General features: G+C 35.6%; 1 protein-coding gene across 10 annotated transcripts in view; it reads left to right on the forward strand.

The window, feature by feature from the left end:
* Window positions 1-13,464, forward strand: part of ATP11C (ATPase phospholipid transporting 11C (ATP11C blood group)) — a 205,513-nt gene that overhangs the window by 158,441 nt on the left and 33,608 nt on the right. For all 10 annotated transcript variants that reach the window (XM_079124796.1, XM_079124795.1, XM_079124797.1 and 7 more), the window contains 3 exons: window positions 2,679-2,781; window positions 4,489-4,634; window positions 10,375-10,434. In XM_079124796.1, coding sequence (XP_078980922.1) covers window positions 2,679-2,781; window positions 4,489-4,634; window positions 10,375-10,434 — 309 coding nt within the window. The remainder of the gene's footprint in view (window positions 1-2,678; window positions 2,782-4,488; window positions 4,635-10,374; window positions 10,435-13,464) is intronic.

Raw genomic sequence — 13,464 nt, forward strand, 5'->3', positions numbered from 1 at the left:
TCTGTAGTCCAGATCTTTCAGATCTTTGGGATTCTACTTTATTTCTTCCACCTGCTTACCAAACCCATCTTCTTGGAGATGTATCATTTTCACTCTCTGACTTCTCTATAGCCCAGCCATCATTTTGCTTGGTATTTTTTATCTCTATGATTGAATTCACTGTTCTTCCAAATTTCTAGACTCAGAACCTTGAAATCTGTGTTGATTTCCCCCAGGCTTTACTCTTCCATGATATCAGTTACCAAATTCCATTTCCTAGTGCATTCTTTTTACCATCTACTCATTCCTTTGTATTACCTTTCAAGGCCAGACCTTTAACAGCTCATTAAACTCTACTTGTAACTAGCCACCTAACATATCTCTTTGCCCATAGTTTTTCTTTCCTTCACTTCCTCCTGTAACCTGCTGCCACTTTCATAATATCACTCCCAGTGATCTGGCTCCATGTACATCTATCCATACTCCCTATATGAAAACTTATTGATCTGGTCATACCAGATCTATTTTCTGAGCATATACTATACCTACCTGGTTGTATGCATTTCAATGTGCCTTTCCTTTTCTCTGCAAACTTCCTTCTTCCCCATCCATGTAAATCTTATTAATACTTCATGATTCAAACCACTCTGGATTCTATAAAATAATGCTCAGTCATTTTGGCATATAGTATCCTCTCCATTTTCACATGGTAGGCCTTCTTACGTGAACAGCTTCAATGACAATGTCATGTATTCTTGCATGGATACTATATTTCATTTTTTAGTTTTATTAATCTGGTTACCTAGTATACTTGTATTCATGAACAAATCTCTGCTTCTTAAATATATTCTTGTTAAGGTATGTGACTGGGCCTTGTATCTTTTTTGTATCTTAGTTCACTGCTTTGAACAATGTATTGCATGTACTTATGGTTGATGAATAAATAGATGTTTGGTAAAATAATTTTTGTGAAAGCTTTGATAGAGATTTGAAGAGAAGCTCTTAATCTGAGTGACCTGGAAATCAGTGAAAAACTCCATGTGTACCTAATTAAATCCTTCCAGATTTTACAGTCTGTGACCACATATCCTTTTATCATTCCACAAGGACGAATTTTAATCTTTTAATCTAATCTGTATTCTCATGCAAAGACTGTCATCCTTTATAATTTTATTGCCCTTTTGGAGACCTTCCCTGGCTACAGTTTTCAATCCCTGAGATGCAAATCATTGCTGTACATAGTGTAAAAGGTGCCAATTAGTTAACCATTATTGTAGCCCATCAAAAACAAATTTAGGTTTTTTTTAAATTTTATCCTTGACACTTTCACTTACAGGTTATTTCTAACAGTCTTTCAAAAAGATTTTAAGAAGAACCATTCTGAGAGGAGGGTTTGGGGAAAAGTTGGCATCGTAGGTCACATAGTTTTTGTGTTAAATGGAATTGAATATATGGGGGGAGGTTGTGCTATTCGGTACAACTGAAACCTGACTGAATTTTCTTTAAAGACTGTGGGGTGCCTTAGCCTCAAATAAATTATTTATAATCATGTTAGTTATGTTGAAATGGATTTTATTTATGTTAACTGATCAGAACAATTGTGAATACAGAATTTTTGCAAAGCATTATTTAGTTACTGAATTATTTAAGCATTTTAAAACTGCTAACTTCCAAGGGGCTTTGTGAATTGACTTAATAAGTAGTGATTATCAAAAACATAGAGTGGTAGGGCAGCTGCTTACCCAGGACACTTTCCACAAGTAACCACTAGGAGAACGTTTTAGAGCAGCCCATAATAGAAGAACAGAAGTGTTGTAACACTGGGGATGAACATTTTATTCAATGCCATCCATGAAAGCAGCACTGAATTACACAGTATCATTTTCACAGTTAGAAGAGATACTCAGGGAATAGTGACAGACTGTACTGTGTATCTTGGGCACATTTCTGCAAATCTCACCTCCTTTGAGATGCCTCTTTTAGGGACTAGAGTTGTGGCTCAGTGGTAGAGCACTTGCTTGACATGTGTGAAGCCCTGGGTTTGATACTCAGCACCACATATAAATAAATAAAATAAAAGATCCCTTGACAACTAAAAAATATATTTAAAAAAAGATGCCCCTTTTAAAATGTAGCTTTCTATCGGGGGACGAGGGCAAACCCTATGGGATAATGGAAAATTTAGTGAAGTTCAGTTGGCAGCTAGATGGGTACAAGAATTTTACATAAATTCCTAGGAATAAGTGTTGGGGTGCTTCTAGGAGAGGTACGAGTGTCAGCAAAGAGAGAGTAAGAAGTAACCATAGCATTGTTCTCCAACTTTCCATTTTTGTTCTGCTGGCCCTGTATAAGTTACTCTAAATCAGCTTTCTGACCTCCATTGTCACACATGATCTGAAAAGACAAATGAAGTAATGGCAAAAAAAGGAACATCTAATCTGCACAGAAGGCAAAAGTTTCTGAGAACCCATGCATGCACAGAACTAAAACCAAGTGGGTGCCAGTGTTACATTTTGAATGACTATGTTCTTCTGCATGTGGGAATTGAAGACGTGTGTTCGCACGCGCACATGTGCGCACAAACTACCTTTCTGTTAGCAAAGCCTCCATTTGCAAGTGTGAATGAAGCATTAAGACCTCTAATACAGTCCAGTCTCACATCTGCTTTGACTTTTTCTGTATCTCTTGAAATTGTTTAGATTGTCAGAATGGTGAAGAATTTAAAAGGCAGCCCAATAACACTGTCCATTGGTGATGGTGCCAACGATGTTAGTATGATCTTGGAATCCCATGTGGGCATAGGTAAGAAACATCTAATGAGATGGTATCAGTATTGCTTTTAGGTGCAATCTTCTTATATTCTAGAAAGATTGTTTCAATTGTTCATCTCGAATCTGAGAATAAAAATCATTAATAGAATGAAGGGCCTCATCTGATCATGACCATCCAAGGTCCTACCTCCACTGGGAGGGTGGCAAAACAAAGTTAGAGGATATTTTTATATTAGCCAAGTAAATTGAATTTCCCAAACCTATCAGCAACACAGTTGATTGTTTAGCTCTCAGTTTGACAGCATGCATGAAATTTTATTGATTTCCTATCCCTGACCGGACACTCTGTTTATGTCACTGCACTATATCTTCTGAGATTATTGACTTTTGGAAGCCAAAAAAATGATCATTGTTTGGCTCATTTTCCATGTAGTACTATTTATGGGTGGTTTGGGTTATATTGTTGAATTTATGTGATGACACGTAACAACAGCTTTTCTACCACCTATACTATTTTTTCCCTTGTCAGGCTGCTCTTAGGCAACAAACCTAACACCCTGGCCTTTTTAATTTTTTTTTCTTCAAGAGATAAAAAGAGCAAAATTTTATTTCCTATAAAATATAACACCACTAACAATAAATCTGTCAAACTCTTCATTGGGGGGGGTCTTTGTTCTCAGAGTCCCTCGAACCCCCTCCACCCCTCCCAAGCTGGAGCTACTTCCCCAGTTCATGCCCTGTCCTTCCCACTCCGGCCTCTCCATGTGTCCTGTTAAGAGCCGCATTGTCAGTCCTGTTGTCTTTCTCAGCTCCTTCCAATTCACTTCTGTACCTGTGGGTCAACCAGCAGTTCTGAGTCCTTGAATCGGTGGGGTAGAATACTGTGCTTACTTACACGTTCCTATTTTTTGTTGCAAAATTTTTTTCACTAACTTGTTGCTTTTTAAATCCTTGATGATTGCTTATATGCTGAACTGATCAGTGTATGGGTTTAAAATAAAAGGACCCAGCTCTTAAGCTCTGAGATTATACCACGTGTTGGGGGACTTTTGTTCAAGACTTAACTCCTAACTAGCTGCTTTACAATTAGCATAGAGCATTGACATGTATTTTATTTTTTTTTTAAGCAATGGGTCTGGGGTACAAGTGTAATTAGTATCTTGAGAATTATTATACTGCAGTTTAGTTTCACAAATTCCTCTTCCTATTTGGAAGTAGACATACTTAGCATGGAACTCTAAGTTCTGTTCATTGATTATCCAATATAGAAATGGTCTAAAGGTTCTTGAGGTTATTGAATCCTTGGGCAGTTTCTCAGTATTTCATGAAAGGATTTCATGTTCTCATTGAGCACCTAAACCACATAGCAACACCCAGGTTTTTGAGTCACCTTAATATATAGCACGTAGTTTAATGTCATGCACAATTAAGCACTTACTGAGTGTCTTAAAAATAATTTTCAGGTGGACTTTTTTCCTTTAGATAATTCTTGGCCTTGTAACCATTAAAATGATTGTTCCATATTGTGTTACAAATGGCTAATTACCAATTAAACTTAGTTATACTTTTATTTGGTAACTCTTGGTATCGCAGTTAAAGAAAGCCCTTTTTGGTAGAAAAAGCAAAGATAAACTATACAATTGATCTATAACATTTAAACAACTCAAAAATGTGAAAATATATCAGGAGATTGCTTATTCTATAAAGTACTCACTCTAGAGAGGTATTCTGTTTTTAGGTATTAAAGGCAAAGAAGGTCGCCAAGCAGCCAGGAACAGTGATTATTCTGTTCCCAAGTTTAAACATTTAAAGAAACTATTATTGGCTCACGGACATCTATACTATGTGAGAATAGCACATCTTGTACAGTATTTCTTCTATAAGGTATGTGATAAAATATTTTTAATTTAATGACTATTTAATCCAGCATTGGCTCAGCTTTGTCATGTTTTTTTTTTCTTTTTTGTCATGGTTTTATTCCCCCTTGTTATGTTTCTTTTGCTTTTCTGCTACTAAAATTTGCACCTAATGAAGCAGAGGTTTGTCTGTTTAGTGAATCAGAAACCAGGTGTTCCATTAGATGTAAGAGATTTGAGGTTAATTTTTAAATTAATTTTATTGAAGAATAAATTAAGTACAATAAAGTTTACCCATTAAATGTTTATGGTTTTGACAAATGTATACATCAGTGTAACTATTACCCCAATATAAAAATAGACATTCCCATTTCCCCTGAAATTTCCCATGGGTGCTTTCCCAGTGTCCTCTATCCCTCCCCCAAACAAGTAAACTGCTTTATATTACTCTAGCATACATATTAATATTTTTATATGATATAGAACCTGTAGATATAGATCTAATATATAATATCTAATAATAATAAAAATAATAATATGCACATTAGTTTTGCATTGTTCTGGGGCTTGATATAAATGGAATCATATATATTTTTGTGTCTGGCTTGTTTCACTTAGTATGTTTTTGAGCTTCATGTATTAATAATTGGTTCCCTTTTATGCTGAGTAGTATTTCAAATTACTTTTTTTAGTAACCAAATCCTCATGTGAAATTACACACATAAATCAGACAGAAGCAGGATTGCACTGAATGAAGAATGTTGATAGGGCCAGGCCATTTACTTGTTCAGCTCCCCTGCCCTGTCCTAAAGGTTCCTCAGAATTTAGGATCCATGAATTTAGTTTAAGTCACTTATTTTATGCATAACAAACTTGGCATTCATGAAGGTGAAACAGCTGAAGTATGCAAATCATTGTCAGTTATATGGACCAGAATTTGATGTCCTGTTCTGTGTTCTATACAGTAAGATTTAAAAAAAATTTTTTTTACTTTCTTAGAATTACTTCAGACTTTAAAAAGTTGCACAACAAAAAACTCACACATTCTGCCCAGCTTTGTCAACTGTTACTACTTCAGACAACCTCACAACATAGTTATCAAAGTCAACAATTTGATATTAATTAGCACATAATTATTAACTAGTCTAAACACTATAATCAGCTTCCATTAGTATCTTTTTGTAACCCTTTTTTTTTTCCCCCAAAATCACCCCTTCATTTAAGTTATTATGTCTCCTTAGGCTTCTGTAATTTAGACCAGTTCCTGTCTTTGTCTTCATGATTTTAACATTTTCGAAGAGTACTGGCCATTTAATTTAGTTTGTAGAATGCCTATTCACTTGGGCTAGTTTAACATCTACTTATTAGTAGATTCAGGCTATGCATTTTTGGTATAAACACTACAGAAGTCATGTTATGACCTTTTTATTATATCCTGTTATGGGACACATGTTGTCAATATATCTTCTTACTGATGATGTTAACTTTGATAACTTGATTCAAATAATGTTTTGGGAGGTGCTTTGTAGAATTTCATTTGAAAATATGGTTCTGCTGCTAAATCAGTTATTTTTTTCTTTAAACTTTATTGCTATCATTTGTTATGCTTATCAAATTGACCCATATTTGGCCATTGGGAGTACCATGGTCCTTCCAGCATATCCTCATAAATTTTTTAAGATTTCTTTGTTTTCTAGTACTACATACTGTTCCAGATAGGTTGGTTTTGTATTTTTCTGCCTCAGCCCTAGATTCAGACTTTTCTTTAGGGAACATTGGTTCCTTTTATTTGCAAATAGTATTTAGAAAGTTAAATTTAGATGCTTGTTGTACTCATTACTGCTGAGCTAAAGTTGGTTCTATGCCTTCTCAGTGAACAGAACTAGGAAATATATAGAGACATACACAAAAAACTATATCAGTTTATATGTGTGTGTACATATGCATATACGTTGAACCAGAATCAAAGGTACCAGTGTGAATCAGTGTATGAATTCAGTTCAGTTCATACTAATACCTTTGATACCAGAACCACAGAGTTCATTCTAGATCTTCTCCCTCTCCTCCTACTCACCTCTCCTCCCAACCCCAACCACTTTTGCTTTTTATTTTGAGACAAGGTCTTACTTAAGACCTTACTAAGGTCTTACTTGCTGTGGCTGGCCTCAAACTTGGAATCCTCCTGTCTCAGCCTCCCAAGTTGCTGGAATTACAGTCATGCGCCACCACACCAGGCAGTTTCATACCCTTTAAACAACATCTCCCCAGCCCACCTGACCCCTATCCATTGGAAACCATCATTCTACTCTCTGTTTCTACTAGGTCAGCATTTTTAGGTTCTACATATAAGTGAGATCATGCAGCATGTGTTTTTATGTGCCTGATTTATTTCACTTGACGTAACGTCCTCTTGGTTCTCCATATTGTCATACATGTTGTGTACCGTTCATTTTAGCCTTAAGATATATGTCAAAATACTATTTTCTAAAGTTTCCTTTTTTGAACACTTATACATTGTTAGTTGGATTGTAAATTAGTACAACCACTTTGGAAAGCAGTATGGAGATTCCTCAATAGACTTAGAATGAACCCATCATAAGACCCACTTATTCCACTCCTTTGGTATTTATCCAAAAGAACTAAAATCATCTTACTATAGTGATACAATCACATCGGTGTTTATAGCAGCACAATTCACGAGAGCCATGTTATGGAAACAACCCAGGTGTCTGTCAGCAGATGAATGGATAGAGAAAATGTGGTATATATACACAATGGAGTTTTACTCAGCATTAAAAAAATGAAATTATGCCATTATGGATAGAACTGGAGAACATTACGCTAAGTGAAATAAGCCAGACTCAGAAAGTTGAGGGTTGTTTTCTATCATATGTAGAAGCCAGAAAAAAAAGGAGGAAAGAAAGGGATTTCATGAAAATAGAAGGGAGACCAGTAGGGCAGAGGGTGAGGACGAAGAAAGGGAGGAGGGGAGAAAAAGGGGAAGAACCCAGAAATGAAGTTAACCAAGTTATGCTGTATGCAGGTACAAATATATCACAATGAAGCCTGCCAGTATATATAATTATAATTCACCCATGAAAATTTAAAGATGAAGTTTCCCTTTTTTCTCCCTTTTCTACCATTTCAGTGTAGTTAGTTTATTTGAAGTACCATCAGATTCATTTTTAATATGAGTTTGTTGTTTTTTTCTTTTCTTTTCTTCTCTCTCTTTTTTTTAAGATGGATCAAACTGCGTTTCCTGGCTGGCATCAAATGCAATTTAACATATGTGGAAAATAGGACTTAGAGAGATCATATAACTTGCCTTGGCTATAATGTGACAGCATATTTCTACCATAGGTTTATTTAAGTCCAGGACTCCTTCTACATCATAGTTAGGATGTGTTGGGCCTTGCACTCAATAATTAATAACCCCACATTATTTGCTCTTAACCTCCCCCTAGTAGGAGGCCCTGTTAAGATTTGATATACAGATCTGTCTAGTAATCTGACCCTATTCCAGAAGATTGCTTTGCCTCTGGGATTTTGGCCTGCAATTCAAGCAACTGCCACCAGATGGAAGGAATGCTCTGTTAAGATGAACAAAACAAGCATTAGCTTGGCAAATGTTGGTCAGTGATCGGACTCATCCCTGTTGCCAACATGGGAGATTGATGATTATTTTTGTAGATAATGCCCTCTGCCTTCATTAGTATTTGTATGTCCTTTATCATCTTGGTTACTGACAGCACTATTCCTTTTATATTGCAGTCTTTTATCCCAAGGGATTTCTATTATTTTCAACCCTCTTTGGTGGAATCAGATCTTTTCTTCCTCTTTTCTCATCACTGCATCTTCAGATTGTCATTTCCCTACTCCTGGAGTACTTCAATAATTGGTCTTCCTGCCTTCTGTTTTTCTGTTCAATTATCACATAATCCAACCAGGTTAAAGTTTAGAAAATGCTGTTTTTCATCTTGTCTCTCAGAAAGTTTGCTTATGTTTTCTGAGCATTAGTCTGTCTTTAAGGCACTCCCCCATCTGACCCTGTCTTACCATTTATGCTTAAAATACATACTGTCTTACCCTGTTTCTTACTACCTACATATCCTATTCATCTTTAAGACCTAGTTCAAATTCTAACTTCTTTATTCTATCAGTCAACAAGTATATTTCGAATGTGTTACTATATACCAAACACTGTTTTAGGCCCTAGAAATTCACCATGGAGTAAGACAGGCAATGTCCCTATTCTCAGGGAGTTTATATTCTGGTGGGGGAGGCAGAGTCCTCTTTCTCATGAAGACCCCCATGATCCCCACTCAACTTTGACTCATCTAATTTCAGATAACTTACATTTTCATTAAATATAACTCTGGAAATGCTGCTGGAAGTATTTTGCATTGTGTCAGAATTGATACATACAAATGAGTGTTGCTTTTCCAGGCGATGACCTTGGGGTCTGTGACATTTATTCTCATGCTGCAGGGGTGATTAAAAACATGTAGATCATGTTTCTTTAGGAACATCCTCTAGTACCAATAGTACATTTATCTAAATAACTTCACTGTGGCAGATGCTCATCCTCTGAGGATACATTTGATTTTTAAAAACAGCCTCAAGTCTCCCAGATCTAAGTCTGGTGAATTAATAACTACATGAGAATATGTGCCATGAGAAATGGCACCGATTTTCTGACATGGTTCAAAAATGACTCTTAAGCCAGGTGTGGTGTTGCACACCTGTAATCCCAGGGGTTTGGGAAGCTGAGGCAGGAGGATTGCAAGTTCAAAGCCAGCCTCAGCAAAAGCAAGGCACTAAGCAACTCAGTGAGACCTTGACTCTAAATAAAATACAGAATAGGACTGGGGATGTGGCTCAGTGGTTGAGTGCTCCTGAGTTTAATCCCCGGTATCCCCCGCCCCCCCCCCCAAAAAAAAAAAAAAAGACTCTTAAAAGTGCTTCCCAAAGAGCAAGTTTAGAGGCATGGTGAACTAGTGACAGCAGCACACAAATAAGTTTACTGCCCACTTTTGAAGGATAGCAGTCTTTTGAAAATCCTAGTTCTGGAGGTTTTACCCAGAAATTAATTTCAGTATTTTATAGTCACACTGGGTGCCTTTTAACTGCCTTATAAATTCCCAGCATGCATCTGTATATTTTAATTCCTCCTTTGCTTTTTTTTGTATCACTAGCAGTGCTATCTTTGCATATAGTAGGTTCTCAACAATACTATGTCGATTGTTTGATGAAGGAGTAATAGTAGGTAGGTAAAGCATTACTTGAAAACTGTTAGTATCAGCATAATCTATAACAATTTCTTAACTATTGGTATTGACTTTAAAATGTACATGTATTATTATGTAATTCTGTGATTATTAAATTTATATTTAAGGTATAGTATCATTAAGTGTTCATATTGGATGAGCTCATTTCTTCCTTGGAAGAATAGGAAGAGATTCTTATAAAGTAAGGTTGGTGGGGACAAAAGTTTGTCTTAATCTGAATTCATCATTTGTTTTATTTTCCTAAGCTGGGGATTTAGCTCAGTGGTAGAGCACTTGCCTCCCTGGGTTCAATCCCTAGTACCACCAAAAAAAGAGAAAAAATATATTTTTAGTTTCTTTTCATCACTGAAATAGAAATGTATGACATTCTGACATTAGAAGGATTTTGGAATGACTATAGACCATTAAGTGTAGTTTTCTGTTTTCATTTAGAAAGTTAGTCAAATATAAATATTAACCCTTGTCTTAATTTTTTTCCAGAATCTTTGTTTCATTTTGCCACAGTTTTTGTACCAGTTCTTCTGTGGATTCTCACAACAGGTTTGTGTCCTGTGTTACTTATTATGATGTAGTTTATATTTGCTGTTAGTATATTACCTTTTAGGTATTAATTAGAGGCATTAGAGAGGTATGTCCAAAGTAAAAGGGTTTCTTTTTTGCTTCAACAGTTAATCTTCTTGACCTGATTTGTATAGTAACAAATGTCTTTGCTTTGTTTTCTTTTTTTTTTTTACTATTTAAATCAATGTTATTAAAGGTATAGTTGTAACCATAATAAATAAAATATGCCCACGTTAGTGCAGTTTTCCTTATTCCTCTCTTTAGTCCTCCCACCAAAGTACCTTAGATTTACTTTCTTTCACTGTAGACCTGCCTATTCTAGAATCTCATATTGAATGGATTATTCTTTAAAAAAATATTTTTTTAGTTATGGATGGACACAATACTTTTATTTTCATGTGGCACTGAGAATCGAACCCAGTTTCTCACACATGCTAGGCATGCACTCTACCACTGAGCTACCACCCCAGCCCCATGAATGGATTCTTTTATAATCTTTAATGTCTGACTTTTCCTCAGCATATGTTTATAGTAATTCATGTTATTGTGTGTATTATTGCTGAGAAGTGCTCTACTGGACTGACTTTTCATTTCACCTATTAAAGAACATTTGGGTTTTCTTATTCTTATTAGTTATACATGATAGTTGAATGTATTTCAACATATTATACATCTATGGAGTATAACTTCTCATTCTTCTGGTTGTACATGAGGTAGAATTACATCGGTCATGTAATCATATGCACATAGGATAGTAATATGCGATTCATTCTACTATCTTTCATATTCCCATTCCCCCTCCCTTCCTTTCATTCTCCTTTTTCTAATCCAAAGTACATCTGTTCTTCCCTACCCTCCCCACTTATTGTGAGTTAGCATCTGCATATCAGAGAAAACATTTGGCCTTTTGGTTTTTTTTTTGGATTGGCTTATTTCACTTAGCATATTTTCCAGTTCTATCCATTTACAGGCAAATGCCATCATTTCATTCTTTATGAATGAGTAATATTCCATTGTGTATATATACCACATTTTCTTTATCCATTCTTCTGTTGAATGGTACCTTGGTTGGTTCTATAGCTTAGCTATCGTGAATTGAACTGCTATAAACACTGATGTGGCTGCATCACTGTAGTATTCTTTTTAAAAGGTATTTGGTATATCCTGGCAGAGTTGGAAAAAACATTTTGAAAGAGTATTTCCATTTATTGGGATAAACCCAACTACTATGTATAACGCTCTAATAAAAGTGTTTTGATTTTTTTTCCTATTTTATCAATGTGTAAAATGTGTTTCAGTAGTTCTGAAATGTTACAGTCTTTCATCATATAAAATCTTACACCTTTGCAGTTACTCAGGGTGGTTTTATTTAATAGAAAAACATTGATTTTTTAAACTGGTCAGAAAGCAACTGAAATGGACTTTGCATTGCTTCCAGTTGCAGTATAGGCAAATGCAGGGACTCTTAGTGCTCAGTGACTCCAAAATTTGAAACTTAATCTATGAGCAGTTCAGTGATTTTGCCATGTTGGATTACCACATTTTCATGGGTATTGGAGACTGAGTTTCTAAATTTCAAAGCAAGCTTTCTTTCTTTTGGTTGCTCATGGTAGGAAGTAATGTTTTTCTTATTTGTTGGCAGTATTTTTAAGAGAATGCATTTTTCTCAATCAGAAATGACTGCTCTCTTTCTCTTGGTAATTTGTTTCTTTGCCATCTGGTATGCTGTCTCTTACATCAGTGCCATGTCATTCACCTGGTAGCACCAGTAAAGCAGATCATGTTGTGAATTAAGCATCTTCCAATTGTAGAAAGTGCTGTCAAGCCTTCTTATAATCAAAACTAATATTAGTTGTAGAAACTTTTGCAAATTCTTCACTCTGCTCTTCTTGAATGTTCAATTTCTATTGACCGAACTGCTGCTAATTGCTGCTCACTTCCTTAGTTGAGTGCAGGTATTAGAAAAAATATTGCAGATTTTCTTTTTTAACTACTTTTAGCAGATCTAAAAGCTGGTTTGATCTGGTTGAAACATTGTTGTTTTTTATTTTGAAAGGGGTCTGTTGTTCAGTTACCTTTTAAAAACATGTTTGCCAAGTACAAGTTGTATGAAGAAAGAAAGGACTTATTCCTTAAAGGCAACTAAAATTCAGTCCTTGAATTGTCTTTGGTCTGCTTAGATTACCTAATGGCTTAGGTTTCCATAGGAGTTGATATTTAGTTCCCTCATTCACTGAACTGGTAGATAACATTCCTTTGACAAATAATTCTTGAATCCCTGCTTTGTGCTAAGCTAAGTGCTGAGGATATAGCAGTGATTAGACAAACTCCCTTATCTTCATGGAAATTGTATAGTGATGAAGGAGAGATGCAGCAATCAAATATATAAGGTGGGATATTGATGAGTGCTGATATAAAGCATAATAAAGGGATAGTGTGCAATTAGGGAAAAGGGCAGCTTCTTTATAGAAGATCATCTGGAAAGTTGTCTCAGATGAGGTAGCATATGGGCAGAGACCTGAGCAGCTAAGGGAAGGAGCTGTGTAGACATCTTAGAAGAAAAGTGTACCAGCAAAAGGAAGGTTGAGGAGGTGACATGAAATGCAAAATCATTATTTTTTATATTGGCCTTGTGCTAGTGCTGAAAATAGCAGCATTTATTGTATCATTGGACACTTACAAAGTATCTTTTGGACACATGGGTGGTCAGCCTTTTTCAATCCAGAACCACATGAAATGTTCTCTGAAACTTGGAGAGCAGATTTTAAAGAATGTAGAAATGGAACCAGGATTCATGTTCTTTAAGCAAAAGCCTCTCTTGAGAAAAACTAGGATAGTACTTGTCCTTTTTTTCTTCCATGAAAAGGAAACATTTATAACAGGTTTAACAAGAAACAATATTATCAACCTGTTGTTTGTTTTGGGGACATTCTGTCTCCTGTAATTATGCATCTAAGAATTACAATTATCTCTCACATTACCTAAAAGTACCATAATAAAACAAAAGTA

The sequence above is a fragment of the Sciurus vulgaris genome (genome assembly GCF_902686455.1).
Source record: "Sciurus vulgaris genome assembly, chromosome: X".
NCBI lineage: Eukaryota > Metazoa > Chordata > Mammalia > Rodentia > Sciuridae > Sciurus > Sciurus vulgaris.